Below are 15,327 nucleotides of genomic sequence, written 5' to 3'. Positions count from 1 at the left end.
AACACTGCTTACACAAATCTCTACTTCTTCCTAATGACAGGAGACTCCCCTGTCTGAGGATTTGATGACTGTAGCTGCCCCTAAGCTCTTGATGGGGTGTGGGTGGGGGAAGATAAGAAATAAAGAATATACTTCTCTTTTGAAAAAAGCTGGAGAGACAGCTGCTAAAAAATTTGATAGCAATGTCAGTGGCACAAGTCAACTGGAATGCAACATGATAGTTGAAGTGTAATGTCCTAGAATTGCAAAGTACATGCTTCAGGGGCTAATAAACTGGCCTTGTCCCTCAAAGCCTCAGATCAAATTAAACTGAAATTCCACAAACACCTGGAGTGGTGCCATTTGATTGTACCTCTCTGTCAAGCTCTTCAATCAAAGTAACATTTCCAAGATTCTTGTCAACAGAAAAGTAACGCCTTGATCCAGCTTCATAGGTCAGGCCATATGTCACAGGATCTCCTTCTGGGTCAGTTCCATTCAGAGTGTACACGTGGGTGCCTGAAAAATTGATATTCAACAGCATTCCCCTGTGGTTATTTAAATCAGGGAGTGTTTCACTGGTCTGTTCCTTAGGAACCTGGCCACCCTGCAGCAGGAAAAGGTTTTGTCAATCAAGCCCACTTACTGGGAAGTATGGAAAAGCAGACAGTTCAATAGTCCTGATGGCAACTTTTTAGCCAGCTGGTTTAATTGAGTTCATCAGTGCTGGTTTCTGTCACTTTAGGCCCTTTCCTGGTCAATACTGTTCATACCCAAGAGTGACATAGGTGACAAGCTCTTGGGCAGTTCTCAGCCCAGGTGAGCCAGAAGTGATGCTGTTGTACAAGTGGGTGACAATCTCAGCAGCACCAAAAGGCCCTCAAAGACCTCTTTGTAGGAACAACAGAACTGCAAACTAGCATGCAGAGAATCTGGCAATCTCCCTTCAGGGAGAGCTCCCTCAGGATTAGATCTGAGCTCTGGAACTTGGGAGGTGCAAGGACATTTCCTACTTTCCCACTTTCAGGATTAATTGATGCAAAAGTCTTCTTTCCTGTTTCACTCCCACTCATTAGCTCTCTCTCATTACATTCTTTACTTGACACACCCACTCATGCTCATACCAATTATTAAATTTTTCAAACTCATCAATGTATTTACTTCAGAAGCTGGAGAAAGAGTTATTTCTATTTTTATACATTGAGAAGTTGGTGCCAGTTTTTCCATCAAGCTGACTTTGTGTATTATAAATGATAATTCCTGGGGGAGTTATAACACCCATATTTTCAAAGCACGGCAAGAGTGTTTATTAGTATTATTTTTTAAATTTACATCTGTCACTCTATTATGCTTTAACACCTTCATCTAAATAACTTCAAGCAGTTTACAAACACCAGTTAACTGAGCCTGAAATATAAAGCACTGTAGTTGTTTCCTTCCTATCTGCTGTGCCTTGGGTAAGTTACCTGAGACATTCAGGTTGGAGAGGTTAAGCACAGAAACTGCTTTACATCTAGCAAAGCCCTCTGCACTGGAAATACTGCAGCAAGTGCCTCACTGGTTACTAGTGAGTTTTGCTCATGCATGCAAGCCAAACACAGGATGGAAGGAACCCTGCTAAGAAAGTCAGCATAAAGTTAAAGAAGCATAAAGTTAAAGAACTAAGGCTCAGTTTTGAGCTACTCTGGCCCTGAGTTTGACAGATGTTTAATTCAGTACTCAAAAATGATAATTTTTTCTTCTCTCCTCTCTTCATAGATCACTGACCAGATCTGTAAGTTTGTGCTTAGTTCTAGAGCTTTGCCCACATCTTTGACAGGTCAGATTCTCAAAGGTTTCCTCAGTTTTGCAAGGCAACCTTTTGAACCTCATTTGCTTCTTTCTCGGCATTCAAACTGTGAAGCTGCTCTGGGGCCTTAGTGCCATGGGACATCCAGCCATCAGTGGTGACATTTGCAAAGCATGCCTGTCTTCTTATCATAGCAAGAGATTGTACTAAACCATGTGGAATCTGTGCTCACTTAGGAGTAAACTCTCATGTGATAATTATCAGGGCAATATTCGGGCACCTTTGTACAGAAAAATGGTACATTGCAAAAACCAATGCACCCACAAGAACACTAACAAGAGAGCCTGTCATGAGCTGGTTCAGCCAGCCAACAAATAACCCAGACTTGCAAAACAGTTCACAAAACTAAAAACCATTTTTCCACATTTTCCTTGTACTTTTCCTACAAAACAGAATGGAAAATAACAACACATCTGTAACTGTTATCGCTGAAAATTATTAGGGAAAGACAATGAGCAGTATGATGAGACACTTCTGACTGTAACAACTCTCTAAACACAAGGAAATGAAAGGAGAGGAACTAACTGGGACTGATATAAAATAGTATCCTGAAAGGACACCTGCTTCCTGATTCAACTATCTATATAAGAGAGAGAAATTAAAAAACTGGAGGGTTCTGCAGCACCAGCACTGACTTATTTATTCTTTTTTCTTAAAAGCTTCGTCTTAATATCACAGCTGGATCCAATTGAAGATTTAAGGTGCCAATTGCCATCATCTCACTGATATCCTTATAAATATAGTGCTTTTCTGCAGCCTTTTTTTTGGTCATTAGTTGTCTCTACTTCTCAGTCGTTTTCTGCCCTTCTTGCCACCTTTTCCTGTCCCTTGCACTTGACTCAGTGCTGGCTGTCCTGCCTGTTTCTAGCTTGTGTGGATGTCTGCAGCAGCTGCTGAGCATTGCTGTCTGTGCTGTGGAGAAGCAGGATGGACACCACATCTGGGCTCTCTTGGAGCTGAGAGCAACCAACAGGCACCAAGTCTCTGCTGGGCTGCCCTGAAATACCAATACCAGCAGTACACAAATGCAAACCCCTCCTCAGGGGGCACAGGGCTGGAGAACAACAGACTGAAACTTTGTGTGAACCCATTAAACTTGGGCTGGTTCTTTGAATCTCACAGTTACCTTTCCTACATTTCTTAGAATTTTCTCATAAGGAAGACAGGAACTTCCTTGCTGCTAAATGAGTAGAAACATTGATATTAGTACAGACTGAGATTACTGAGCTTTCTGAGCAAGTAATGATGGACTTCATTGATCTTTACACTGGAGTCTTTGCTTTTTAGCTAAAGCTGATACTTCATTTTTCATAATACAAAATACTCGCATGCCTTTTAAATTAGATTGTGGATCAAAATTTATTTTCTAACTCATTATAATTCCTTATTTTTTCCAAATTGTAATTTCGCTGCACAGTACCCTCCATATCATTAACACCCCCAGGAACACTTCTCACCACAGTGTTAATGCCAATTAAAAATCTGTTCTCAGTGTGCTGCCTCTACTTGCTGAAAAAGGAAATAAATGAAGAAGACAGATAAAATCTTACCAGAGGATACCAAGTAAATACCCTCTCCCTGTCATAAAAATATGGGAATAGAAGAGTCTTTACTTGAGGATATGGCAAATGCCACAGTTAGAAGAGCTGGATACTCTGAGTACCCAGGGGATGATGCAGCAGGCTGGGACAGGGGAGTCCTGGGGCACTATTGCTGCCTCCTGCTGTGACTTCCTCCCATGAGCCATGCCAGGCTTTTTCACTCTGTTTTTCCTATTGCAGCTTAAAAGTCATTTGCTCTCTGCTCTGCCACTTGGGCTGAATGGCTGTCTCATGATGTCATTGCTCTATTTTAATTCATTTTTGACTTAAATTTAATCAGTTTCTGCCCTGGGCTCTGGGACTGGTTTTGCTTTCTCACTGAAGACACACTCTCCCTCTCTGCTGTGCAACACCCAGCAATCAGATCCTTTCCCTGTCAGTTAAACAAGCCAAGCACATTTTGGATTCATGCACTGTCCTTTGCCAGCACAGCTGACAACTGTTAAGAAGATGCTGAGAGGGACATGTGTGGCCATTCTCCCAGGACAGGACGCCTCTGTTCCTAATGTCACAGCAAACACCACCTAGCCCAGGGTCACATGTCTGCTCTCCACCTCTCTCAGCCGAGGGCCCACTTCCCCAGCAGAAGAGGAGATGGACAGTTAAAGGCTACACAGGGCTGTTTTCACACCAAGCTCACCCCAAGCACAGGCTCCTGGAGGCCATGGACACACACCATGACTACCCCAAAGCCCCTTCCCCATTCACTGCCTGCTACTGCTCCTTCTGGACCGTGCCCAGGGGACTCCTGCTCCCTCCCTGCAGCCTGGTGCAGCAGCCAGCTGCCAAAGCAGAGACATGGCAGCATCAGCAGCAGCCAAAACACACCCTGCAGCTGCCAGTGCCTGACCTGGAGAGATGGGATATGGCAGCAAGGGCTGAGCACAGGGCCCGGACCATCACCCCATGGACAGCAGCAATATGTCCCTGCAGCACCCATGGCAACCAACTCCAAGGAGGAGTCATCTGAGTGCAATTTTCTGATGTACTTGCAGTTTCTTTCAGAATAATCTAAACAAAATTGAAGGCTGTAACACCTGTGAGTCCTCAAAGCATCTCTGTGCAGTGCTTGGCTTTGCAGGGGGCTTTGCTCTGTGCACGCTGGCACTGCTGCAGGGGTGCAGAAAGCAGGCTGTGCTTACACTGCTGTTCTGGCAGCTCCCAGCTTGCCTAGAGGTGGAGCAGGGTGACAGAAACAAGGGAAGAATGATAGGTGCCACAGGGGACAAGAAGGCTCTCCTCAGTCAGCTGTGAATGATGGGAAGAAAGGAAGAAAGCAGCATGTAGGAACAGGGTGAGCTTGAAGGATGGAGGGATCTGAAGGGATCAGTCACCCAGTGGTGAGTAGGTGGCAGCTGTAGCTTTGATCAAAGAACTGCCACTGCAAACTGGCTTTTAATGGGAAAAGTGCCTTCTTGGGGGCAAGGGAAAAAACAGAAAGGGAAATGCAAGGAGATCATGCAGAGATCTACAGAGCACTGATGATGGCTGGGCTTTGAGAGAGTAATGAACTTAGGCCTTCTGAGTACGCTTCAATCCCCTGCTCTGCAGCTGTTCCCAGCCCCACTCTGTCCCCACCATGAGGCTTAGCAGGATTATGAGGTAAGATGAAACAAACAACCTGAAATAGCATCCCACTCCTGCCCTAAGACCTTGATTAGGAGCACATGCACATTTTGTATGTACACATGCAAAGAGCTAATTACCACCTGCCCCACCAAAACACAAACACCAACTGCTATTTCAGTTCATAACTCCTCCCATTCTTCTTAAATCTGGCACTGGAAGGGGCTGCTGCTGTCTGGCCTCTCTTACCCTGAGGGCTCTCAAGCCCTGCAGCAATAAATAGGATCTGGGAATCTGCAGGTACTTTCAAGCATTCATGCAGAAATAGTACTTGATGGTTTTATGATAGGTTGGTACAAAAGCTACAACCATGTGTAAATAATCAAAACTGGACAAAGGAAAATAAGGTCAAGTTAAGGATGATACAAGAATGATAATGAATTTGATGTACTCACACACAGCTGCAGAACTGCAATGTCTCTTTCTACAGCCACACACAGACTTCATCATGTCCTTTCTGCATTCCCAAATGTTCCACATCCCTTGCCTACAGATGCCTGGGAATAAAACTAACACATACTACTTTGCCAACCACTTGCAATCTCAGCAGGGTCAAAGACTGTAAAATTTCTGGAGGTTTATTAAAGCTGCTGTCTGTGGCATTGCACAACTCAGACACCAGCTGCTGCCAAGAAAAGCATCCTGCCCATGACTCCAAGCTTTATGTAAGGACAGGGGATATCTAATAGCAACCTGTCCATTTTTGCAGCACATAAACCTGAGTGCAGCCATCCAGAATCAAACATATGGAAGTTTTAGTTCCTCTGTTTTGTCACTGATCATCCTGCTCAACCTGAGAGATAACTGTGGGAGTGTGGATGCTTGGGACTGCACATGGACATGGGAGACCAGATGCCTCCTCCTGCTTCTGGAGGAGATCAGAGCAGGTGATGAAGAACAATATTCTCCTCTGCAGTGCCACAGGAAAGGGCCAGCCTGGTAGCCATTTAGCACTGAGCTCTGGCACCAAGATCTGGCAGTGGTCTGATGTGAACTCTGGTCCTCTTGCCCTGTACAAAGCTGAAAGCACACCCAGCACTGCAGTGTCAGTGCTGTTTGTGCCCTTCCCTGTGACTGTCTCTGCCAAAGCCTCCCCAAGGAGTGGCTATGCTGACATGGGCAGCAGCAGTTTGCATTAAGCAAATCCCAAGCAACCATGTTCCAATGGAACTTCTGAAAGTGCTTTCAGAAGAGAGGACCTTGCAGTACTTAGAGCTGTTCTGGGAATTAGCCCAAAGAAGCACTGGAAGCTGTGTGACAAAACAATCACATTTGGTCTTCCCAAAAGTAAGGTCTTATCTCTCTTTCCCAAGGGTTCCTACAGGTCTTTTGGAGTTTTCACAGAGAGGCTTTCTCTCTTGTCTTTTAAAGCACATTTATACATCAAATTAGAAGTACAAGCCAGCCAATTTAAACACATGTAAGCACATTCTGGATGAAGCTAGTAGGCAGGAAGCACAGCAGCTCTCAAGAAAGAGCAGCCTGAGCTTTATCACTGCTGCAAGCAAAGTACAAACTCTCCAGAGACCTCCATGTTCCTAGTCTGGTTGCTAATGTTACAAAAGCACATACAGAAGCCCATTACATATATCTCATTATTCTTACTCAGGCTAATTAGGAGAGCACTAACACAGGCTCTGATCCCTCACACTGCTGCTTTGCTGTTTGTTGAGGCACACTGTCCCTTTTTGGCTGCTAGAGCACCAGATCAGATGCAGTGGAAATTACTGTTGTACTTCACTGCTGCAGGGAGTGCTGTCATCTGAGAGACCATGTGGTGCTGCAGTCCTGACAGGAGGGACATTTTTGCCCATGTTGTGGCTATGTGCCATCTTTATCTCCTCATCCCCACGCAGGTGCCTGGAGGCTCCCAGTGGTGGCAGGCAGAGGCTGGCACCACACCAGGGAGTGGGGCTTGGATGACAAATGAGTTGTACTGCCTGAGGTTTCAGTGGCAGAGCTGGCAAGCACCACTCCAAACAAACTGAGTTGGGGTCCCATTTTGTGGCTGTCTGGGATTACAGCCTTATCTACACTTGGACAAGTGATTCCAATACCTCCAGCTATCAGCAGAACCATAGGGATTGCCAAGCCTGAACTAAGTGTGGTTTCCATGAGAATCTAGGCAGAAGTACAGCAAAAATTTCAGCTCCTTGGTCTGCCTCTGGCTTTTGCAAGTGCCACCACATTACTACATTACTGTTGGCCTTCAAGCTGGGGTTTCCACTTAAGCTTGATCAAGCTTATAGCAAATTCCTGCTGCATCATAAGCAGGCTCCTTTTAAGTCCATTGTCAAGATGTGTCACTTCTACACTATGTGCTGCCATCTTCCCCTCCTCTTCTCAAGCTGAGCAGGTAAAGGAGACTTTGCTGCTTCCAAATACCCCCTCCCCACCTTCTAGCAGGCCCAGTGTGGGTCTTGGATGACATTAACACCACTGGGTCAGAAATGGAGACTTTGAGCAAACCCAGGCAGCTGCTTCCCAGCAGAGAGTGACCTTGGTCTGCTTTAAGAAGGCGTGGGTGGCAGTGTCAGGCTGGCAGAGCAGGCTGTGCCCTCTGATCCCTCCCTCATCCTGGCCTTCCCCAGCTGCCTGAGCCCTGGGAGGGGGTGTCTGGCTGCACCCCCTGAGCAGCCATAGCTCTCCTCTCTGCATGAGGCACGAGTAAAGGGGTGCTTTGGTACCCAGCTTGCATTAACTAAATATTTTTCTGATTCACCCTGTGAAAGCTGCAGATGAACAGAAGAAAATCCTAAATAAAGGTGATGTTCATCACTTAATATCTATTTTTATGCAATTGCTTAGGTCTCAGGAGATTATTTTCCCCCACAGAAAATATTGATTGTAAGTCACCTTTTGTTCTTATTTAACTTTTCTTAGTGCAACTACAGTTAAAAGAAGCATAAATAGACCTGCCTCAGAGTGCTGAAATCTGTAAACTGCATCCATTTTTGAATTTTCAATAAAACAAAACCTTTTTAAAAAACATCAGTTATTTAGACAAAACAATTTTACTGCAAGTGGAAACATTTTCTACCATTTGTACATAAATATTAAAAATGTGTTTAGAAAAAAATCATGCCCCTTAGTTTTTCAATGTACAGCTTACTTTTATCAAGGCTGATAGCCTAATTTCTAGTAATTTTTTCTTCTCATAAGCATTTATAGAATTGCTAAGAAGCCTCCCACCATGAATTTATTTCTGACCCCAAAGGTCTGAGCTCTGAAGCTATGAATAGATTGGCAGACAAAAAAAGAGGGAGCTAGAATTCATGTTTTAAATTGCAGCTACAATTCAAACATGTCATTTTAAATTGAGACCAATTAAAAGCTTGAGAAAAAAACATCTAAGATCACAGCAAATAACAACAACCTACAGGAAAATATATATGTTAATCATAAGAGCAAGCAATTTCAGTTTCACAGTTTAAACATACAAATTTTAATACTGACCAACAGGCGTGTCCTCCGAAAGGCTGAGAAGTGCCATGTTCCCATTTGTGCTTCTGGCTCCATTATCAAAGAAATAGGGGGCATAATTTGCCTGAACTGCAATTAAAACAAAACAGAAGCCAAACAAAAGCATTTTGTAGGTGACAGTTATTTGGCTGTCTCAGTTACCTGACTCTCAGTAAACAGGAGCTGTTCAGGGAATACTAGGAGTGCATAACACACCCAGTTGCTGCAATGGACTTTCAGAACTGTACTTGTATAGATATTTTTAATAAAATTACTTCTACGTGCCACTGTGCCAGTATTCACACAGCAGGAAATAGAGTATATAAAAATCCTCCCAACCAACAGAAACATCTCTCTTAAAAAAAAACTCAACCACTTCCAGACAGCTTCAATGAAAAATGAACTTTTCCAGCTTGCAATGATGGAATACCTCTCCTCTATTCCACACATACAAGCCTGAAACTTTCCCAGTGCCTCGGTACCTTACCAAATATTCTTACCCAGTGTTCTAAGCACATCCTGCCTTAAAATTATGCCTACTACATGAGCAATTAGCCATAATTAAATACTTACTTGCTGCCAGACAACAGCAAAGTTTAAAAAAAAACAAAAAACAACAAATTAGTTGTCATTCTACTGACTGACTGTTAAGAGATTCAAAATAGCCCATTTGAAACAAAATTGCAAGTATATAAACACAGACGGTAACATTTGCACAAGGACCAGTTGCCATGGAAAATATTTCAGAACAACATTACCACATCAGTAAGGATAACTACAAGATTTAAGGTTATGCTTGTATTCTCTATATTTTTACTTAACAAAGTGATTATTGTACTCACCCAGGCAAACATGCACCAAACTTAGAAATAAGGAGGGGGTGAAATGCCTTACATGCTTCATCCCACTGAAGAAAGAGCCAACTTCTTCTGTGTTATAAGGGCTTGGTTTTTGTTGGTTTTATTTATTTTTATTTTTTTTTATCTCTCTGAAACATCTAGGAAAGTGCCCTTCAGGTTGATGTAGCAGAGAAATGTGGAAGAGGCAGTAACAGATGCTAAGATGTTAAGCGGATGACACGTCTTAATTTCTGAGGAATTTAAAGAAGCTCCTTCCTACCACCTAATTAGACCAATTACTTTGCAGGGAGCTGTGGGACTCATCTCTGAGACAAGATTTGGAGGAATCAGTGTAACTCTCATGTTTTGCTTTTGGTACTGTATTTGTGCTGTACAAACACAAGTCAAAGAGAAGGTGAAGTAGAAATTTGTTTTCTTCCTGAACCCTGTCTTTAATTCTCTAAGGTAGTTATCTGTTTTTAAGAGCTAATAGAAGTTTATTTTAGCTCTGGTAATCTTGAGAAACTACAAAAGAAGAAAATTTAGTATTAGCAAAAACAATAGAAATGATTGTTACAATTTAAAAGAAAGCACTTATGATAGCAAAAAAATACACAAGATTGCATTAAAAATGCAGAATGTTCTTTTTATGAGTTGGCCTGATCATTTAATTCTTAAACTGCATGAATTGCTGAAAGCATCTTTTACTTTCAGCAGAAAATTTTCAACATACAAGAAGTGTGTTTAACCATCAACACATTGAAAAAGTTAACAGAATAGCTTTTTAAAATTGCTTGGTTTGACACATATAAGGTGTTTTCACTAACTAAAAAAATATATATTTCAATACAGTATATGGTTAAAAATCAGCCACACTGAGGATGCTCACAGATAAACCTGCTTGAAAGGAGCTCCATCAGTGACAGTATGTGACTCAGTGACCCTTGTGGTCCCTTCCAGCTCAGATGATTCTGTGACTGTGATCCTGCAGCACCTGGCTGCCAAGCACTGAGATGTTTACATGGGAGCTGAGCTATTTAAACCTGACCTGCAGCGAAGCACTTGCTCTTTAAGGATGTGTTAATGGAGTTTTCTGGGTTAATTAAGAGCCAGAGTGAAAGACATGTCCAAGGAATTGATCAGTCAAAGAGTTCCCCGTCCCAGTGCCTTAAAAAATAGCAGCAGCTGCACATGCTGGGTGCCTGCAGTGGCACAGGTGAGGTGGGCACATGCAGTGCAAACACTGGAAGCGGGTGCAGAGCCAGGAAAGCAGCTTCACACAGGGCAGCAGTGGAAGCTTTGGCTCCCTCAGTCACACACACGTTTTATCACTGATTGCTAAGCTGCAGAAGGGAGCAGGGGATTGTTCCCCAGACATGACCCCACAGGCAGAGCCTCCCCTCCCAGCCCTGGCCTGTGGGGTGCAGAGCTGAAGATGGGCAGGGCCCCAGGGACAGTTTTCATCACTCAGCCGGGGGAGGGACAGGCTGGGCAGCTCCAAGATATTTTTCCTACAGAAGGAGCTGACAGTTGGGTCCTATCACACATTTATGGTGAACCTTACCCTGACAAATGCTGGAGGGGGCCATGGGAGAGGCCTTTGCTGCAGACAGTGCTGTGCTGCTCCCATGCTGTGGACAGGGCTTGTGGGCATCTGCAGATCCCCTGGGATCCGCAGTGCTGCTGGCAGGACACCTCTGCCTGCAGAACAGGTCAGCTGTAAGGCCCTCCAAAGGAGAAAAGCAAAACTCTTGGGCCAATATTAACAAAACTCATCACCCATAACGGAATTTACCAGAGAATGGTATAGAGAGCAAAAGAAGGCTGCAAATGGATGAGACAAATTAATGAAGACTGGGTTCATGGACGACTAACAAATGTGATGACATAGATGCAAAGCCTGGCTCAGTACAGCACTACACGATCACCTGCCAGAAGCTCAGAAGTTAAACCAGGGGAAGGCTCTTTGACATCTTGATCTCTTTCTGACCATCTCCTATGGGATCAGACCTTTCTTCTGGCTCTGTGTGATTATATTTGTAGAGCACTATTTACAAAAGCTCCATGTTGAACCAATCTGTGACTGCAGCACTGGCCTATAAAGCCCAGGGAAACCTGCAGCAGGCAACTATGAAAAACAAATGTATTTTTAGTGCATTTAAATTCAGGATATGGTGATCCAAAGCTGAAAACTGTGTGGGAGCAGATACACATATAGAAGATGGATATAAATTTAGTCCCTGTTGTAGATTTAATCATCCCACCTCTGTCAAAAATAGAATTAAACTACTGACAAAAGTCACAGAAATAGATCTGCATGGTGGCCCCAAAAAAATAGAAATAGCACCTAAATGTCTTCTCATCTGCCTCCTCAACCCAGAACTACCAACATGATTTTTTTTGTACAGAGAATTTTCCTAGAACAAGTGATGGAGAGCTCTTGTCAAAGTTAATAGCTGTCTGTTCCCCTGGTTTCATCCCCTGGGGATCTGAATCTCTAGGGCCTGCATCTCCAAGGAAGCAAAATGCCTACCTCCTGAATTTCAATGAGTTTGAGCTCTTAATCCCCTTACAGTTTGAAAACCTAGCAAACTGTGTCTATGCACAGCCAGAGCCATACCTAACACAGCAACATTCAATAGAGTTGTTTTTTCTGTCAGAAAATACATTTTGATCAAAACCAACACAGCCCATGGATCCAGGCTTATTTTGATGAATTTTCTCCTTTGGAAGAACAGGGGCAGGAGGGGGTTTCAGGAAAGCAGTACCTTCTGTCCCAACATTTTTGGGAATGGTAGGATCCCTCTCTCTATGTAGAAAAAACCTGCTATTTTGTACATCTTTAGCATATCAAGTACCAAGAAACATAAAAGAAAAATATAATATACCCATCTGATCTCAAATATACCCACCTGATCTGGACCAACTGGTTTCCCAGGGTTTTGTTTACTATTCAGTACAAAAAACATCCAGAAAAGATTCCAGTATCTTTAGAACGGAAGTTTGGGTGACTGATTAGCAATATCTACTACAGCTTGTTAGACAACCTGAATTTTTATACAATTTAAGTTTAAATGTTGAAGGATGCTACAATAATGCAGTGAATATTTTTCAGACTTCTTCTGAGTGCAGCTGGAGTGTACTGGGGTGTACATCTGCATGGTTGTAGAGCTGCTGGATTGTGCACTGAGAAGTCCCTGGGATGCCCTGAGCCAAGGATGCTTTTCTTCCCCTGAGACAAAGCTAATTCCCATCAGGAAACCTGATCATTGCTGGGCACAGGGGCCAGACACAAAACCAGCCACATGCAAGGCCAGCTCCTACCCTGTTAACTCTCATCTCTTTGAGAATCTTGGAAAATCCTGAGCCCCACTATGTTCACTTTTTTAGCCCTAAAACTTAAGCCTAAGACTAGTAATACTTCTTAATCAAATACGACTGACAAGAAAGGGACTTTCACCACTACCAAGAGCTGCACTTTTTCTGTTTACACAACCCTGAATGGGGGAATTGTGGGTCCCACAAAGACAGCTGCTCTTGAACCCAGGCCAAAGCACAGCCTAAAACGTTGGCCAGATTAGAACTGGCAGCAGATGCCAACATAAAATGGCACCTAGGCTTCCCCAAGAGCACAGCCCCTCCCACTGCACAGCACTGCCACCAGGAGCATTGCCTGTTCACAGCTGAGGGAGGGAGTGCCCTGCTGTGCCACTGCAATCCCAGCTGGCACCGCTGCCACCTGTGCTGGCAGGCTGAGCAGAGGGCTCTGACTGAGCTGGCACGGAGGGAAATTGGGAAATTACTCTTTCCACATCGTGGGTGGCCCTTCCACCTCAGAGCAATCACATTAGAGCTGCCCACCTGGGGAATGCCTGCTTGGCATATAAATGGGAGGCTTTAATGAATTGCATTTCAATCAGCTTTTGGATGCTTACGTGGATTTGCAATTTAAAAATCGTGAGAAAAATGAAATGAAAGAAATAACAGATATTATTTTCCACTGTCCTGTGTTGCTTTTTTAGCTACTGTGTACTTTCTTCATATTTTGTGTTTCCATTTTCCTCTGTTCTATGCTCTGGACAAGTATTGATAAGTAATAAAATTCACACGCATATAACAATAGTTTAAGCTACTTTTTTTATATGCTTGTCCTTGAATTTGGGGTCTGTATGACATTAGGCATTACCCTGGAGAGGAGTACTCAGCATTTTTTGTGTGCACATTTGGGCATGTACATTCAACACAGAAAGTGCTGCACCCTTTATATAAACCTCAGCATGTGCAGAACGACACCAAATCACACTGTGGCCTTCTCTTTGTAAATCACATGCTAAAAGGGGCTGTGGGACTTACCATAGATCCCTGGAGGCATTATGCACAGCACAGTTCACTCAGAATTCCTCATACAATTCTGCAAAGGAGAGAAGTAGAGCCTCAGTCAAATTTTCTCAAAACTCTCTCTATTCTCACATATTTGAAAGTGATTGGGAACTTCTTTTTTAGCTTGAAAGCAAAGGAAGGGGCCATGACATAAACCATAGGTAAGACAGACACCCTAACAGCCCTGGCCCCAGCTGGGCTGTCCTTTGCACACCAAAGGGTCAGTTCAGTAGCAAGTCCCACAGCATAGTGTGAGCAAGAATTGTCTCAGCTGATCTCCAAACACCTTAGGAGCAGCAGGACACACTGAGGTAAGGTAAATGTAATGATCACACTTGTTGCCTGGGTGTTTGCTGCCTGGCTGGCACCTGGGAGGGCTCAGAGCACTCTTGTTTCACCAGAGCTGAGACACAGTTAAACACACAGCTCCCACCACAAACCAAACAAAACACTCTTGCCTGCCCAAACAACATTATTCCTTCTCCTAACAATCCCCCTGCAAAGGACTGAGAGATGACTTGGACTGGGGCATATCATCACTCTCCACCAACTTCCATCAATACAGAATACAGATGGTGCTGGAAATCCAGGAACAGCTATTGATTACATTTCAGATGACTGGTTTTGGTGGTGAGGAATTTTACATGACCCAGATTTTACATTTTCATAGCACAGCACCATACCTTCTGTCTGATTGCTGGGATAAACTGTAGGAACTGGGGAATCTGCAAGAACCTGGGCCAGTTTGTTGGCAGGAGAGAAAAGACTAAAGTCCCTCAGAAGTCTTCAAGGTCCATCTCTACATTTTGAATTACCAGCTGTGAGAGAGAAACAGATTTGCAATAGGTCAAACATTGCTCAGTAGGAACTACAAAAGAGAACCAGTCCTATGTCTTGGTGGTTAAATCTAATCAGAGATGTGTGCTTGAGCCCTTGGCCATTATCACTAAACTCTCCAGGTTGCCAGAACAAATATCTCACCTCCTAAATGAGAGTTTATGCATCTCTCCACAGCCCACTCTCATCACTTAGGATAGGCAAATTTGTTAAAATGACGTGGAAGTTTTAGTAGTCGTGACACATTAAAATGCAAACAAATAAACACTCTTTCTTCCTCTCACTTTTATTTTCTTGCTATTAATTGAACAAATTTAACATTCTAAAAGGAAAATGAGCTCATTGTTACAGTTCTGACACATGGGGGTTTTCATATCTAGCCCAGACAGTCTATAAATAATCAACCCAAGATCATTAAATTCACATAAAAGTAATCAAAAGATACTGCTGTGATCATGAGTGACCTTGGTTAAATTTATAAACCTCTCTTAGTTCAGTAATTCCAGGCTGAAAGTGACACTGTACTGTTTGGTTTAAGGAATTTAATGAACATGAGTTGTAACTCAGCTGTCTACAGATCCTTTTTTATATTGCAGCTCCACTAAGCAGCTACACTAAACCTCAGCAGTGTGCAGGAGAATGGTGAAACCTGGGTAGTACCATAGAATGGTTTGTGTTGGAAGGAACCTTTAAAGCTCTTCTAGTCCAAAGGCCTGCATGGAGCAAGGACACCTTCAACTAGATCAGGCTGCTG

At 43.4% G+C, this 15,327-nt stretch overlaps 1 protein-coding gene across 3 annotated transcripts in view; it reads right to left on the bottom strand.

The window, feature by feature from the left end:
* Positions 1-15,327, bottom strand: part of CDHR1 (cadherin related family member 1) — a 73,056-nt gene that overhangs the window by 35,475 nt on the left and 22,254 nt on the right. The window contains exons 7-10 of one of the 3 annotated variants that reach the window (XM_054637540.2): positions 14,420-14,554; positions 13,710-13,767; positions 8,512-8,607; positions 353-498 (exon numbers count right to left, since the gene is read on the bottom strand). In XM_054637540.2, coding sequence (XP_054493515.2) covers positions 353-498; positions 8,512-8,607; positions 13,710-13,728 — 261 coding nt within the window. In that variant the 5' untranslated portion in view covers positions 13,729-13,767; positions 14,420-14,554. Of the gene's footprint in view, positions 1-352; positions 499-8,511; positions 8,608-9,090; positions 9,186-9,359; positions 9,648-13,709; positions 13,768-14,419; positions 14,555-15,327 lie in introns of those variants that run through there. The other 2 variants (XM_054637539.2, XM_077183309.1) reach the window with 2 other exon arrangements.

This window comes from Agelaius phoeniceus, chromosome 9 (genome assembly GCF_051311805.1).
Source record: "Agelaius phoeniceus isolate bAgePho1 chromosome 9, bAgePho1.hap1, whole genome shotgun sequence".
Taxonomy (NCBI): Eukaryota; Metazoa; Chordata; class Aves; order Passeriformes; family Icteridae; genus Agelaius; species Agelaius phoeniceus.
This window is presented reverse-complemented; position numbering and strand designations above follow the sequence as displayed.